Source organism: Vulpes lagopus, chromosome 1, assembly GCF_018345385.1.
Source record: "Vulpes lagopus strain Blue_001 chromosome 1, ASM1834538v1, whole genome shotgun sequence".
NCBI lineage: Eukaryota > Metazoa > Chordata > Mammalia > Carnivora > Canidae > Vulpes > Vulpes lagopus.
In genome coordinates this window covers 132,655,554-132,670,182 of record NC_054824.1, presented here as the reverse complement: position 1 = coordinate 132,670,182, position 14,629 = coordinate 132,655,554, and the positions used below count along the sequence as shown (strand labels likewise).

General features: G+C 43.0%; 1 protein-coding gene across 13 annotated transcripts in view; it reads right to left on the bottom strand.

The window, feature by feature from the left end:
- FHOD3 (formin homology 2 domain containing 3) overlaps positions 1-14,629 on the bottom strand; it is a 462,694-nt gene that overhangs the window by 107,575 nt on the left and 340,490 nt on the right. For 7 of the 13 annotated variants that reach the window (XM_041743118.1, XM_041743137.1, XM_041743156.1 and 4 more), the window contains 4 exons: positions 11,111-11,203; positions 7,940-8,281; positions 7,442-7,513; positions 1,899-2,006 (listed from right to left, as the gene is read on the bottom strand). In XM_041743118.1, coding sequence (XP_041599052.1) covers positions 1,899-2,006; positions 7,442-7,513; positions 7,940-8,281; positions 11,111-11,203 — 615 coding nt within the window. The remainder of the gene's footprint in view (positions 1-1,898; positions 2,007-7,441; positions 7,514-7,939; positions 8,282-11,110; positions 11,204-14,629) is intronic. The other 6 variants (XM_041743184.1, XM_041743230.1, XM_041743201.1 and 3 more) reach the window with 3 other exon arrangements.

Here is a 14,629-nt window from a genome sequence, read left to right as displayed (position 1 = left end):
CATTTATGGATGTGTTAGAACACCTCACCAGTTGCTTCAAAACCGAACAGCTCCTTAGGTCTCAGGATGAAGACTAGCCTCTTCCCCAGGGCAGCCTCCTCCTCAGGCACTCTGGGATCTAGCCCAATCCTTTCTCTTTTAATCCTCATTTCCACCCCACGCCAGGTCTCAGAAGACACTCAGCCATATCAGACAGGGAAGGAGACACAGGCAGGAGTGTTTCCAGAGCCTGTACCCCTGGACCTCCCAGTTCAAACCTGGACCTGGGTTTCCAGGGGATGGGAAGTAGGGAGAGGCTAGAACTTCCTATTTAGGAATTGGGGGAAATTTCCCCTAAAGCCCAGGGCTTTGGAAACCTATAAACTTCCCATTCTTATAACTTGTCAACTTCAGGGACCTCCGCACTGTTCTCCAACCAATAAGTGGGTAAATTCATCTGATCCTTCAACTAGTGTTTAGTGCTGGCTCTGCCAGAGGCAGGCCCCCAAGTACTAGGGGGGGATATAGCAATGAATGGGACTTGGTTCTTGTTCCCAAGTTGCTGTCCACCTAGCAGGTAAAGAGGTGAGATGTAATATCACTAAGACTCTAATATTCCTGACTTTGGCCCAAGACCTTGCATCCTTTAAGACGAGGATCATCTTAATCTCTGGGACCAGAAGTGATTTCAGTTGATTCCAAGAAGAGGCACCCTAGGGTGAAGGACAGTGTGTCTTCAAGGTAATCACTTGTTGTCTTATTGCTAAACTGTAACTAAGCCCAAATATGCTCAGCACAGGGCCATGCTAGGCTGTGGAATCTGAGATTTTTGACAATGTGGAGCTTGTGTGCCACCTCAGAAATTAGCGTGATGTGTGGCGAGATAAAGCTTATCGGACAACTCCCTCTTCCTGGGGCTGTAAAGTCTCATCTGCACTCCATCCCAACCAAATCTCTAATCACCCAGTCATACTCAGAAAAACACACTCCAGAATACACAGAAGACGATCAGAGTCTGGAACACAGGTCGAGTTTGTTTTAAATTCAAAATTTGAGGCAAAGGATCTCTGTGAATTGCTTGTGTCTGGATTTCTGATCAATCATGAGCTGCTGGATGTCATATCTTATCATCACGTTTTGTCACTTCCCACTGGACCCACATGGTGGGGATCACACAGCACTTTCATGGGTACCTTTTCATTGGCTCATCAAAACCACCCTCTCAGGTAAGAGTTGGCATAACTGGCACTTCACCCTCAGGGATTAAATAGCTTCCCAGTGAGTATGTTGGAACTCTAGCCAGTCTTCTCTAACTCAGCACTCTTGCCATATAAGGTTAACTGTTCTTAATTGTTCTAAAATTACAGGTCTTACCTTTTCCTTGTAAACACATCCTTGTGCAATCACTTGCTTCCAGAAGTAATGATTAGTTAATTTCTAGTGGGTTAATACTCTTGCCAAGTTACATTCCTTCCATGGACCCATGCAATTCTTTTCTCTTCTGGTAGGTCCTGGATTAATTACCTTAATGGGCTCACTACCTCTGATTTATATGGAATTAATCATTCAAAAGTGAAAACTGGTATTTATAGGGAAAAATGCAGACCTTCCACAAACTCTAGAACAGTGTTTCATAGGTCAATCAAAACATTCACATTTACATATTTGGGAACAAATTTTTATACTTTCTATGGGAAGTCTGTAGGGAGATGAGACAACAGTGATAAATATCACCTCTAATAAAATATTTACTTTGTAAATAGTGTGAAAGACAAAATATTCTTGCCTCTGGACTATATTACGTAAAGGAAAATACCTCAGATTATGCTTTTTATTTATACTTTTCCTTTAGTCACTCTTAATCAAACTGATTTCCTTCACTTAAGGACAGTCATCAGCATACTTCTTATAAAACCTACCTTTCCAGCTTGGCCTCCTGTTGGGGTGAGAGCGATGATGTGGGGGTGGTGGGCGCAGCCGATCCAGAAGGTCTTGAGTGATAAGAGGTGTTGCCAAAGCTGTTGTATCTAAATAGTGCAGAAGTTTAAGGTGGGGAAGAGGGTGGAAGGACAGAGAAATGAGTACAAGTCAGTAAACGAATAACTTTTAGCAAAAGATCTTAATATTTGCAAGAAAAACAGGTACAACTAGTATTAAATCCATCAAAGATCTGTATAAAATACCAAATGATTAGCTAAGCAAACCTCTTATTTAAAATGCTGCTTTAGGTATTTCTGAAGCAATGTCAAAATGTAATCTCATCAGGTGCCGGGTGATCAAGGAGAAAATGTCCTTAGAACCTTCTGGACTGGCCTGTGGGCCAGAGATACATGTATTATTCATGTTTCCAGCCAATATTTCTTTTTTTTTTCAATATTTCTTTCAAATCAAGTTACAGCCACAAGGTTTCAATGAGCCTTTATCATTTCCCAGTCATCTCTGACAAGCTTCAGGATTTGTAAAGTTCTAGAGTTTTCTGTTTTTCAGAATAGCTGCCCTTTAGCAGTTTGCATTTAGCTATTATCACTCAGTACATTCCCAGAAAACAAATCATCACTTGAAGCCCTTATGGTGGGGGGTGGGGGGTTGGGGAGCAGACCCTCGTGATTAGTCACAAATAATGAGAGTCAATGAGGTCTACTTCTCAACCTAGTCAGCCACAAGCAGGGCCAACTACTTTCCCTAAACTTGTTGAGGATACTGTATTGGGTGTGTGGGACCCCACAGGTCACTGTAATATAAGTGCACAAAGACTTTCTCGCACACAGTGAATCCAGTCCAAGCTCCCATTGGCAGAAAGCAGCATGAACTATTCTGGGAAGCAACTTAACCTCAAATATGGATATCTTTTCACAGAGTAAGCCTACTTAAGGGAAGCTAACATAATCTTACGGTTATTTGCATACGGAAAATGTTATCTGTGGTGGTACTCACTGGGGCATTATTAAAATCATGGTGGAAAAACTAGAAAGTACCCAACCAGGTAACAAGGCAAGAATGGGTAAAAAGAATGGATATATTAATTATCAATGTGATATTATACAACCATTAAAAATGATCACCAATTCTGTATGTAATAGTAGGGGAAATGTTTATATACAGGTTGAAGTAAAACATAAGAATATAATATTTATACAAAGTTACATTAGAACTGTATCAAAATATACCCAAAGACCAAAAGCTATGGACAGAAAAAAAAATTAAAAACAGGCCATCTATTTTAAAAAGTGGAGTATAGACAGATCTTTTCCATTTGCTTTCATAAATTACAGTAATACAATGAGAAATAAAATATTTGTATTACTCCACATCTATCCTGTGCGGCTAAGTCTGTTCTTTGTGTTTTCTTGGTATCACATGTCAGGCCCGTGCTTAACACTTAGGCATGCCACCAGGCAGATGACGACTCAGATCACGAGTCTTTATCCCATCGTCCTCCTCAGTTAGCACATCACCTTCATGGGACTTGGTTTCTGGGCATTCCTTTTCTTTTCTCTTTGAAAAACCCAATATGCAGGTGCCTGGGTGACTCAGTTGGTTAAGTGTCTGCCTTTGGCTCGGGTTATAACCCCAGGGTCCTAGGATCGAGCCCGCATCAGGCTCCCTGCTTAGTGGGGTGTCTGCTTCTGCCTCTCCCTCTACTCCTCCCCTTGCTTGGGGTCGCTCGCTCTTTCTGTCAAATAAATGAATAAAATCTTTTCAAAGAATAAAAAAATAAAATTAAAAATAAAAACCCAACATGGCTATATGTCTAACAGTTTAACTGCTTCTCCATGGGAGGGTTGGTTTGATTTTTTGAGAGTGCTCCCAAACCATAGGGCATGGAGAAGGCAGAAAAGCAAAGGATAAGAACATAGAAAGAAAGGAAGCAGCAGAGAAAGGGGAAAAAAAGCTCAGGAGCAAAGAAGAGGAAGAGAAGTGGGCAGAGGGCACTGTGATGTGGGCAGGGAAGAAGGCTGCCATCAGGATCTCTGAGTCCTCAGGGAGCCAAGGCCCGGTGCCCAGGCTTCAGACCTGTATCACCCAGCAAGCATCTAAAACAATCCCCTTCTGACCCAATGTGGACATCTTGTAGAATGTTTTAACTGGATTATTTTATGAAAATTGAGTTTAAATGATATGATGGAAATGAAAACAAGCATAACATATATTCCCCCGCTTTGGTTTTTCTAATGGCTGAGCAATTAATCCACATACCTCACAGTCTGTTCAGTTTTACCTCTTAATTTCAGCCAAACAAACTGGATCATACAATTCACTCAGTTCACTGTACTTTTTTCCTTTGGTTCTTTACACTGACTAACTGGTTGGTTATCTACTCTAATGGGCTCAGTTGGCATCAGCCACTGCGCTGTATAGACTCCATGAAAACCACAGTGAGTGAATATGAAAAAATTAATAGGTACAAACAATATTTATACAGCATTCAAATTCCTGTCAAATGATTAAACATTGTAAAAATCTCTCACTTAAATATAAGACAATCCTTATGTACAAGCATGAAGCTGTTTTTCTTAATTTATGTGTATATTGATTCCAGCGACATATATGTTTCTATTCCTCCCATCCCCCAGGACTATAAGCAAGACCAAGCGGGAGGAACCTGGGCCCAGGAAGGCCCCATCAGAGGCTGGAAGACCATCACCAGAAAGCCCAGAATCACCATCATGGGCTAACACCACCCTGCTGGGAAAGAAGAGGTTGCCAAGTTATTTCTATTCCAGTCAAATGTACAGCTCTTAACTTGCACAGAGATAATGCTCTTGGAGACATAAGAGCCGTGTTGGATGTGCTCCATAAAAATCATGTGAAAGATCCAGTAAGCCCACAATTTTAGACCTAGAAGAGACTCATAGAGAACTTATAGTTTGATGGTGTTCGAAGTGGAGCTCACACACTCCTGCAGGCATACAAAGCCATCCTGGAAATGAGAGGAAATGACATTCAAAGCCACAAGTTCTGTATCTACTCTCTTCTTAAAATGGGTCTGCCCTTCCCTCCATTAGCAGCCCACTGGGTTAGAAATTCCATGTTGGGTTTACATAGAACGAAAGATACTTGAATTGTTGAGTGCCTGTGAGTGCACAGCTTCTGCTACCCGGTATTAACAGATGGCCATTGTTGTGAAATGGGAGTGATGCCTAAGGGTCTTGATGATGCTTGAGCCTTTTATGTAACTTTTTATTAAGTCTTTGTGTATCTCAACTCATTAATAAAGAAAATAAGAACAAAAAAATAAAATAAAATGGGTCTGCTGGGGCCACTCGTAGGGTCTCCAAGTTCTGGTCTCCTGCCTCCCCTTCCATGATTTCCTTCTACTTCTAGGGAAAATACTTGACTGCCTGTCAAGTTTTGCTTCTCATTTCTAGAAGTGAGATGGCTGTCACAGGGACATGTGCATATTTGAATTGAAATATGATGTCAGACTTTTTCTGATGGAAATTCAGTCTCATTTGTCTGGGGACAGGTTTTGTCAATCAGGCATATGTAGGTGTTTCCTAGAATCTTATTGTTTAAATCTGAAACCCCAAGGTTCTGACAAAAATGAATTTGAAGCACATATGATAGATAAATTACATCTTTTACAACTCTTTAAACTCCTAACAAAAAACTTTAGATAGGCTGTTTGAGTTTTTTTTAAGATTTTATTTATTTATTCATAAGACACACACAGAGAGAGGCAGAAACATAGGCAGAGGGAGAAGCAGACTCCTTGTGGGGAACCCGACGCAGGACTGGATCCCAGGACCCCAGGATCACGAACTCAGCCAAAGGCAGACACTCAACCACTGAGCCACTCAGGTGGTCCTTAGGCTGTTTAAAACTCTGAGGGAAGGGATCCCTGGGTGGCGCAGCGGTTTGGCGCCTGCCTTTGGCCCAGGACGTGATCCTGGAGACCCAGGATCGAATCCCACATCGGGCTCCCGGTGCATGGAGCCTGCTTCTCCCTCCGCCTGTGTCTCTGCCTCTCTCTCTCTCTCTGACTATCATAAATAAATAAAAATTTAAAAAAAAAAAACTCTGAGGGAAATATGGGGTAATAGGTGGCTCATTTGGTTAAGCATCGACTCTTGGTTTCAGCTCAGGTCATGATCTCAGGGTCCTAGAATTGAGCCTTGACTTGGACTCCCTGATCAACAGGAGGTCTGCTGGAAGATTCTCTCCCTTTGTGCCTCTCCCCATCTCCACATGTGCATGCTCTTTTCCCTCTCTGTATCAAAATAAATACATAAATCTTTAATAAAATTTTGAGGGAAGTTTCAAAACATTCTTAGGTTTTATATAAGCAGAAAGGTTAATAATCCTCAGAGTTCTAGATTAATTCTTCTATTTATTAGATGGAACGTCTGATACTCGTTGCAACTGGTATGCAAGACCTGTTCTTTGTGGTGTGCAAGAGCTGTTTTTCGAGTCTAGCTCCTCTATGCTTTTATTCAAAACAAGACGTAACTTCTTGCTGAGCAGCCAGGCCGCGAGTCCCCCAAACATGGGCTCTGACAAGTGTTTTGTTGAGGAGAACTTGCCTGAAGAACCCCTAGCAGGGAGCAGCCATCGTTTGGGCCTGGTGTTTGAAGCTATTGTGTAGATGACCCCAGGAAGGAGAGAGACAGACTGCCTAAAAGAGGGGCCTGTACAACATACAAGTTAGGACCAGAACCTGGAGCAGGATGCTTGGGGTGGAAAGCACTCTCTACTTCCCTAGGTCTTTGTGCCTGTTTCCTCATGTAAATAACAGCTAATAACAGAACCTACCTCTTAGCATGAAGTAATACTTTAGGATGCTAATTTCATGGCAAGTAGAGGGCCTGACTCATAATAAATAAATAGATAAGATCAATGTTCTCAACGATTATTACTCTAAGATGGGAGTGGCCATCCATATTATCAATCAGTGATTTCAGATAATGGATTGTTCAAAATATTCCAACCCTCTATTTCCCATTCCTCACTCTGCAGAGAACCCCCAACCCAGGCAACAGTGGAAGGCAGGCACACAGGCACCTGACAAGCCTCTGTTAAAGATTCCTTGTGCAGTTTGGATTTGCACACCTCCTTCCCTCTGCTCCTCTCTCCAATTTCTACCTGAATTATTGTAGTGCTCACACTTAAATAATGTAGTTGCATGAACGCCTACGAAGGGACTCACACTGCAACTGCTTGCCATCTCATGGGGAGCAACAAGGAGTCTTTGAAAGAAAAAAATGCAGACATTAGAATAAAAACAGAAAGCTATAGAAAAGGGAAAGAGGGACGCCTGAGTGGCTCAGCAGTTGAGCATCTGTCTTCGGCTCTGGGCATGATCCCAGGGTGCTGGGATCCAGTCCCACATCAGGATCCTTACGTGGAGCCTGCTTCTCCCTCTGTCTGTGTCTCTGCCTCTCTCTCTCTCTCTCTGTCTCTCATGAATAAATAAATAAAATCTTTTGAAAAAAGAAAAGGGAAAGAAAATAAAGACACCCACCTATTGGAAGAGAAAGACCGGAAGTTGTAAGGCTCAGAGGCAGAATAGGCGCTCAAGTGGGGAGAATCAGTACTGTTAAGGGAAGGAAAGTTCCACTGAAACCACTGCACAGACAGACAGAAGGACACTCCACTGCATTCTGCAGGTCAAACAAGACCCCCGCCACACGGGTAGGTGCAAAATGTCTAGATTTTGTCAGGCCATGCATATTGTTTAAAACGGTATGCTTAAACATCTATTTTTAGTAATCATATTGTAACAGAAGAGCTCTTCGATTCAAACAGATGACAGTTCTCTTCTGTCTCTTGCCTAAATACTGGTAGTTAGTTAGTTAGTAGTTGGAGAGTTGGGTTAGGCCTCAACTGCCCCCTGCTTGGACCAGACTCCACACAAACACAGCAGAAGGCAAGCTGGATGGGAGGGTACAGTCAACATGCTGGGTCTCCTTCCCTAGATTAAACTCACACAGGCCTCCAGGGGGTTGGGGCCTGGATCTACCTGCTTTCCTTCTGGGACTCAGCCTCCTTTTCCTTGGTGGACAAGGGCGAGTCCTCAAAGTCGTAGGAGAAGAGGTGGAAAGGGCTGTGAGGCACATAGGGCAGCTTTTCTATGGTCGGTGATGCCTTCAGGGGCCCAGGCGTGGCAGAGGGCCGGGAGGCAGAGGCAGGGGGCAGGGGCGGTGACAGGCAGGCAGGCCCAGAGCCGTGCAAGGGACTCCCCACTGTCATCGTGCTGGCTGGAAGCCACTTTCCCTGTGAGGTGGCACTCGACAGGGTGGAGCTCTCAGGAGCAGCATCCTCTCCTGCAGGGCTCTGCTCCGAGGCAGGTCCGGCCTCTCTGCTGACCCAGTGGGGAAGAAGGGAAGTGGGGGAAGGAAAAGGAAGCAGAGGTTAGGAAGGAGAAAAAGACACAGAAACCCCACTACCGTTATGGCCACTTAACTCCAGGTTCCAGCTAGGTTTCTTGAACTGCAGCATAAAAGCCCATCACCAGAAGCTTTGGTTTGCCCAACAATCCTGGCACCCTGGGCTTGTCAATCTGGGATGCAAGACTTGCCAAAATCAAGGACACATTCCCAAGAACCAGGCTGGCCTTGGTACTCAGGAGCCCCCAGAGCTCTTCTTCAGCAGCTCCCAGCCTCCCCAGTTTCTCCCCCACTGACTGTACTGGCCCCTAAATTTCCAAAGTTGGAACTTCATTTCTTTCTCTTGATCAAATCAAGGTTCTGTCCTCCTCCTATAAAGCCCAGCCTTGACGAAACGGTATCCCCCAAGCCTCATAGCCTTTAGGTCCCTGCTTTCAGGTGCTTTCTCAAAAGCAAGGTATGGAAAAGGACAAAGGAGAAGAGATGCCAGCAAGCAATGCAAACCGCCAGAAAATAAAATGTTAAATAAATAATACGTAAATAATGAATAAATAACAATAAATTTAAATAAATGTTAAATAAATAAGAGTCAAATTTTACCCACTTCACACTTTTTCCACAACCCACCTCTAAGACTATGCCCTAGACATCTGGACTCCTTCAGCAGCCCAGTCCTGCCACAGTTTTAAAACTTTTCCATCTTCACAGGTTTGATTTGGACCACTTAGATCTTTTGACGTACACTCTTGGAACCTGAAAAATCTGTTAAACTCAGCATTTTTCAAAAACCATGGTCCCTCTCCCAGAGAATTTGACTCTCCGGCATGCCCATTTGGGAATGGGAGGTGAACGATTTTCTTTTCTACCTCAAATTCCGAGCTCCATCTGTATAGCAGGGCAGGGACATACCAGTTCCCCTGGCTTGATGGGAGGATGAGATGAGACCTCGCCACAGTGCCCAGCCCAGGCCTGCCACACTGGCATGCACACACAAAGCAGCAGCCAGTAGGCAGAACAAGCAGTGGAAGACACCAACCCAAGAGAAGTAAGCAGCATCTTTCTCATCACTTTAAGGTATGATCAGATTATGCCAAGGAATAAATACATCCAGTTCAATGTTCAGGAGTACCTCAGTTACTGTCAAGACCAAGCCCCAGTGTTCAACATGCACAACTTTATTTCCTAAAACGGGAAAGCCTAACAGTAGTTTGATCAAGGATGCCTCCAGCATCAGGTCATATAGGAAAAAAGAGCCTTCAGAGCAATAAGCCACACCTACCTGTGTAAATAACAACCTTATATAAATGAAACGACAATACAACATCAAGAGGGATGCTTCAAAGTTTGCCCTTTCCAGCCAGCTTCTATCTGGTCCTAGGTGCTATATACCATAAGAGTAGCTGGGGGGAGGGGGGGTGGAGGTGGAGAGGGGGTCTGGGGGTGGTGATTGTGTGGGTGGGACAGAACGTGTACATTTAAGCACATATGGAGCCAAGCCAGTGTGTTCTTTGAGGGTCTACATGATCTCCTGCGGCTAATTTTCAACCTAATGTGTGACTATCAACGAAACTTCCTCCCTCTTCAGAGCACACCTAGCTGATTATCTTTACCCCTAGACATCAGCAGTTCCACGTAGGTGAGGGGCTCTGTCTAATGACAACCTTTCTCCACCTTTCTCCCCCCTCATTCTGACACACATGGCTCACTCTTTGTCACCAGGTCATTCTTTTCCTCTCTCCACACTGCACCCTGTTGGCTTCTTCCCTGACAGTTTCCAAAGCAGGGAAATAATCACTAGTTTCTCAGATTAGATAGGATTCCATGGCCCCTGGGAGCTGTGGGTGTGTCGGTGCATCCAAATGGACCACTTTTATGCCACTGGTGTCTGGGGAAAGAGGCCAGGCAGCAAAGAATCACGTTGACTTTGAAGTTCATAAGAAAGAATTTTTTACCCTAATTTATCCAAGACCTCTTTGATTTTTGCTTATTTGTGGAAAAACAGTAAAAAAGTCAATTGGCTGTGGTAATCAGTTAAATGAAAAAAAAAATTCAACTTTTGAATATTAGAACATGAAATTACCTGTGATCAATTTTTATTTTTTATAAATATATTATTTTGGGAATCTATAAAATCAAAAAATAACTGCCAGGAGCCTATATCTGTTAACACTGCCTGAAGACAGAAAGCATGAGCAGAAGACAGTAAACTCCCTCAAAAGGTTGTAGAATTGTGTTACTTATTCTCGATGTGAAAACAGATAATGGGAAATTTTTCTAGGTTGCATCGGGGGAAACGGACTCCTGTCCAAATACTTGGATAAAAAAACAAACCCACATAATTAATGCAGTCATTTACCCACACATTTTAGCAGCTATTACATTGGTAAAATTAATAGGAAGAAGGGGATACATGCAATTATCCTTCCGACAATGCTGAAAGGGTTAATAACATTTTCTGAGCAGATGTTCAGAAACATCTGAACTAGAAGGGTTCACTAGAAGTGAACCCTTCTAGTCACTGCCCATCTAAGCCAGAACACTAAGGAGGAAGGGAACAGCAGGGAGAAAGCCAGCTACGTGATTTTTCTGTAAAGCATGGTAAGGAAGGGGAAGTGCAGTTCTCTAACCAACACGTGCTCAGTGATTTCTTCAAAACCAGTCACTGTGTGGCTCTGTGTTCAGGGTAAAGATTTGCCAGTGGGAGCCAGTGAGGAAAGGAGATTTCTGAAAGGTGGCTGCAAACTATCTAACCGGAAGGAACCTCGGGCTATTAGTGGGAGCCTGGGAGGGTCCAGGCTCGGTACCTGTCCTTGCCCTGACAGGGGGCATCGTCCTCTCTCTCTTCCTCTGAATTGGGCTCCGTGACTGGCTGCTCCTCTTCCTCCTCCTCCTCTTCCCTAAGACAAGGCCAGGAAAAGAGAAATGCACAGAGACAAGATGGAAAAACGAGATAAACGTTACAAACAGGAAGATGAGCAAAAAACAGAACACAATGACACACTCCAGCTGGCTGAAATGAAAAGAACACACTCAGTCTGTTAGGAGAGAGGAGAAAGTTCTGAGGTGAGGAAACTCGAATGTGGGTAAAGATACAATAACCCCGCACGGGCCAAGTTTCTCTGTCAAGTTGGCTGGAGGCCACTGCCCTGCACCCCTCAGATGGGATTCAGAGCAGCTCCTGGCCTTGGGCAGGCCTCTGTGATGGCTGGCCTCCTCCACCCAGAATCATGCAGCGAATGCTCTCGGCGATGTCCAGCTCCTGCAGAAAGCATAGAGCCCCCACTTCGCTGCACCCCTCTCAGTTTGAAACGACTGAGGGTCAGACCAATCCAGCACTTACCCCCATGGGGAACACATGGTTTTTACATTCTCTTTCCCAGTAAACGTGGTGCAGGCGACTGATCCACTCCCACTTCAAGGATGGACACGTGGTCCTGGTAGAGTCTACAGTGTCACCCCTGGGATTTCTCCTGGAGCCCTTAGGGATGAGTCACTGTAAGGGCACCCTAAGTGTGTAGCTACTAGTGGAGGAAGCCTGCCTGTGACCAAAAGCAATCCAAGGAGAGTAGAGTTGGGTGAGGGCAAGGGGGGTAATCCCACAACAATTTTAATACTTGGATCCAGCACTTTTGAAGCTCTACCCTCGCCTTTCAGTAATGGACGATAATAAATTCTCACTTTCGCTTAAGGCAGCTTAATTTGGGTTTTGTCCTGGCAGCTACATGGGTACAGACTTTGATAACTGAATCATTACCTTCCTTTGGGCTCTGAGCCCTGTCAACACCTGACTTGTGTCACTGTCTACATGGAACACCTACCCCACACCCTGTGGACTTCTTGATCCCTTGTGTTCTTGAACTCCAGTGACCTTCACCTTTTTTCACTTCAGCCCATCACACTCTGGACTTCACCATCACACAGAACAAGTCCACCTTGGAAATCTTTCCAAACATCCTACCTTCCCATCCCTGGCCACAAACCCCCCTCACCCCCATCTCTCATTCCTCTCCTCCCACCAGAACTCCACTGCCATCTCTTTGTGTCCATCCTCTACCTTTTCAACGCTGCCAGCTCCTTCTTGCCCTGAATACCAACGAATGTACCATTTCCCACCCCAGGCACCATTTTGCCAAGATCTTTAATTTCTTTGCTCCCATTGTCCTTTGCTTGTGTTTTCTCTTTTTACTGGAATATAAAGTATATTCAGAAAAGTACATGAATCACTGAAGTTTCACAAAATAAACACATCCCTATAACCAGGACTCCCTTTGTACTCCCTTCCAATTGCTTCCCTTCCCTATACCTCACTTCAAATAGCAGAGATTAGCCGGGTCTGTTTTTCTCCTGTCTAGAAGAAATCACACCATGTCCAGCTTCTTTTGTCCACCATAACATTTGTGAGGTTCATCTACGTTAGATGCCACTGAAGATCATTCGTTCTTGTTGTTATAAAATACTCCCTTGTAAAAAGACCACAATTTGGTTACCCAGTCTACTGTTGATAAACGAGGCAGTTCTCAGTTTGGGGTGATTTTGAATAGGGCTATTATGAGCATTGTCATACATGTCTCTCATCAACTATGTGTATATCTTACTATGCAGTATGTATCTAGGAATGGCATTTCTGGGTCATATATGCTTGGGTTCATCTTTACTAGAAACCGTTAAGCAATTTTTTAAGATGTACATCCCATAAGTAGTAGATGAGCATCCTGCCTGTCCCACATCCTTGCCAAGATTTGGTGTTTTTTGTCTATTTCATTTTGGTTACCTAATCTGGCTGTGGTGACATCTCATTGTGGTTTTAGTTTGCTTTCCTGATGACTCGTGAAGCTGGGCACTTTTGTCATATGGTTAGGTGTCCTCCACTTAGATTACCTCTTTTTGAAGTATAAGTACTTTGCCCATTGTTCAGGTTGTATTTTTCTTTTTGATTTGTAGAAATTCTTTATATAACTTGGGTACAAGTCTCTTGCCATACTTAACATGTTGCAAGACTCTTTTCCCTCTCTGCAGGTTGTTTTTGGATTCACTTTATGGTATCTTTTAATAAATGAAAGTTCTTAATCATAAAAAAGTCCTATTTCTCTTTTTTCTTTGTGAGTTAGTGCCCTTTGTGTCCTGTTTTTACAATATTTTGCCTATACCAGGGTCTTAAAGGCATTCTCTTATGTACCCTTCTCATAGCTTATTACACCTTTCATGTTTATACTTGCAATTCATCCATAATTGATTTTTGTATATCATGTGAGATAAGTGTTAGACATATTGTTCCTCTATATGGATATACAACTGGCCCAGAATCATTTAGTAAAAGAGGTCATTATTTTCCCTACTTTAATATCATTATTATCATAAATCAGGTAAATACCTATGGGTTATGGAACTTTTTCTTACCAAAGAGGAATTTTCAATGTGTGAATACCTTGCTACCTAACTTACTGTAGTTTTATGGCAGATCTTGACATTGTATAGCGTTAATAAATCCCTGACCCTTTGCATTTCTATGAGAATTTTTTTTAGTTTTTAGTTGTTTATTAAGAGAAACTATTCCATAACCCAGTGTTCGTGTTTCATAGCTCAGGAACACAGGACAGTCAGTGACAAGCTTCAGTGAAATGCAACCCAAAGAAATTCTTTATATTCTAAATTCGCTTTGCACTCTGAAAGATACCAGCTTTCTTCATCTCCTCAAAATCTTTCATGGAATCATAATTTCTTTAGAAATCTACATATGCTTTCTTTCTTGGTTCAGCCACAGCAAACTTATAGAAAGCTGCAACCCCCAGGGATACAGCGAATCCCTCTGGGGATATCCCCAGGGATACAGGGATACAACCCCCAACGATATGAAATCGCAGACGCTTGGCCAGAAGGCCTCGCATCTGAGGTTTCATCAAAGTGCTTGAAGTCATGGTAGTGATTCTCCTTAACACCTACCTCAAACCTAACGTCCTTCCTAACAGAAATGGACCTCTATGAGAATTTTCAATCAGCCTGTCAATTTCCATAAAAATCATGCTGGACTACTGTTTGGGATTATATTAAATTTATATACAAATTTGCAGAACAACATTCCTTTATACACGACTTCAGAATTGACATCTACATACTGAGTCTTTCAAACCATGGATTATCCCATGGTCTGGGATAATCTTATTTAAATCTAATCTTTTTCCAACCTTCTTTAATATCTCTTAATACTGTGGAAACTTTTCAGTAGAGATTTTACATATCTTTTGTTAAATTTTTTTCTAGGCATAAATTTTGATGCTATGTTACATTTATCAATTTCTAAACTTCATTTTCTATTTGTTTGTGGT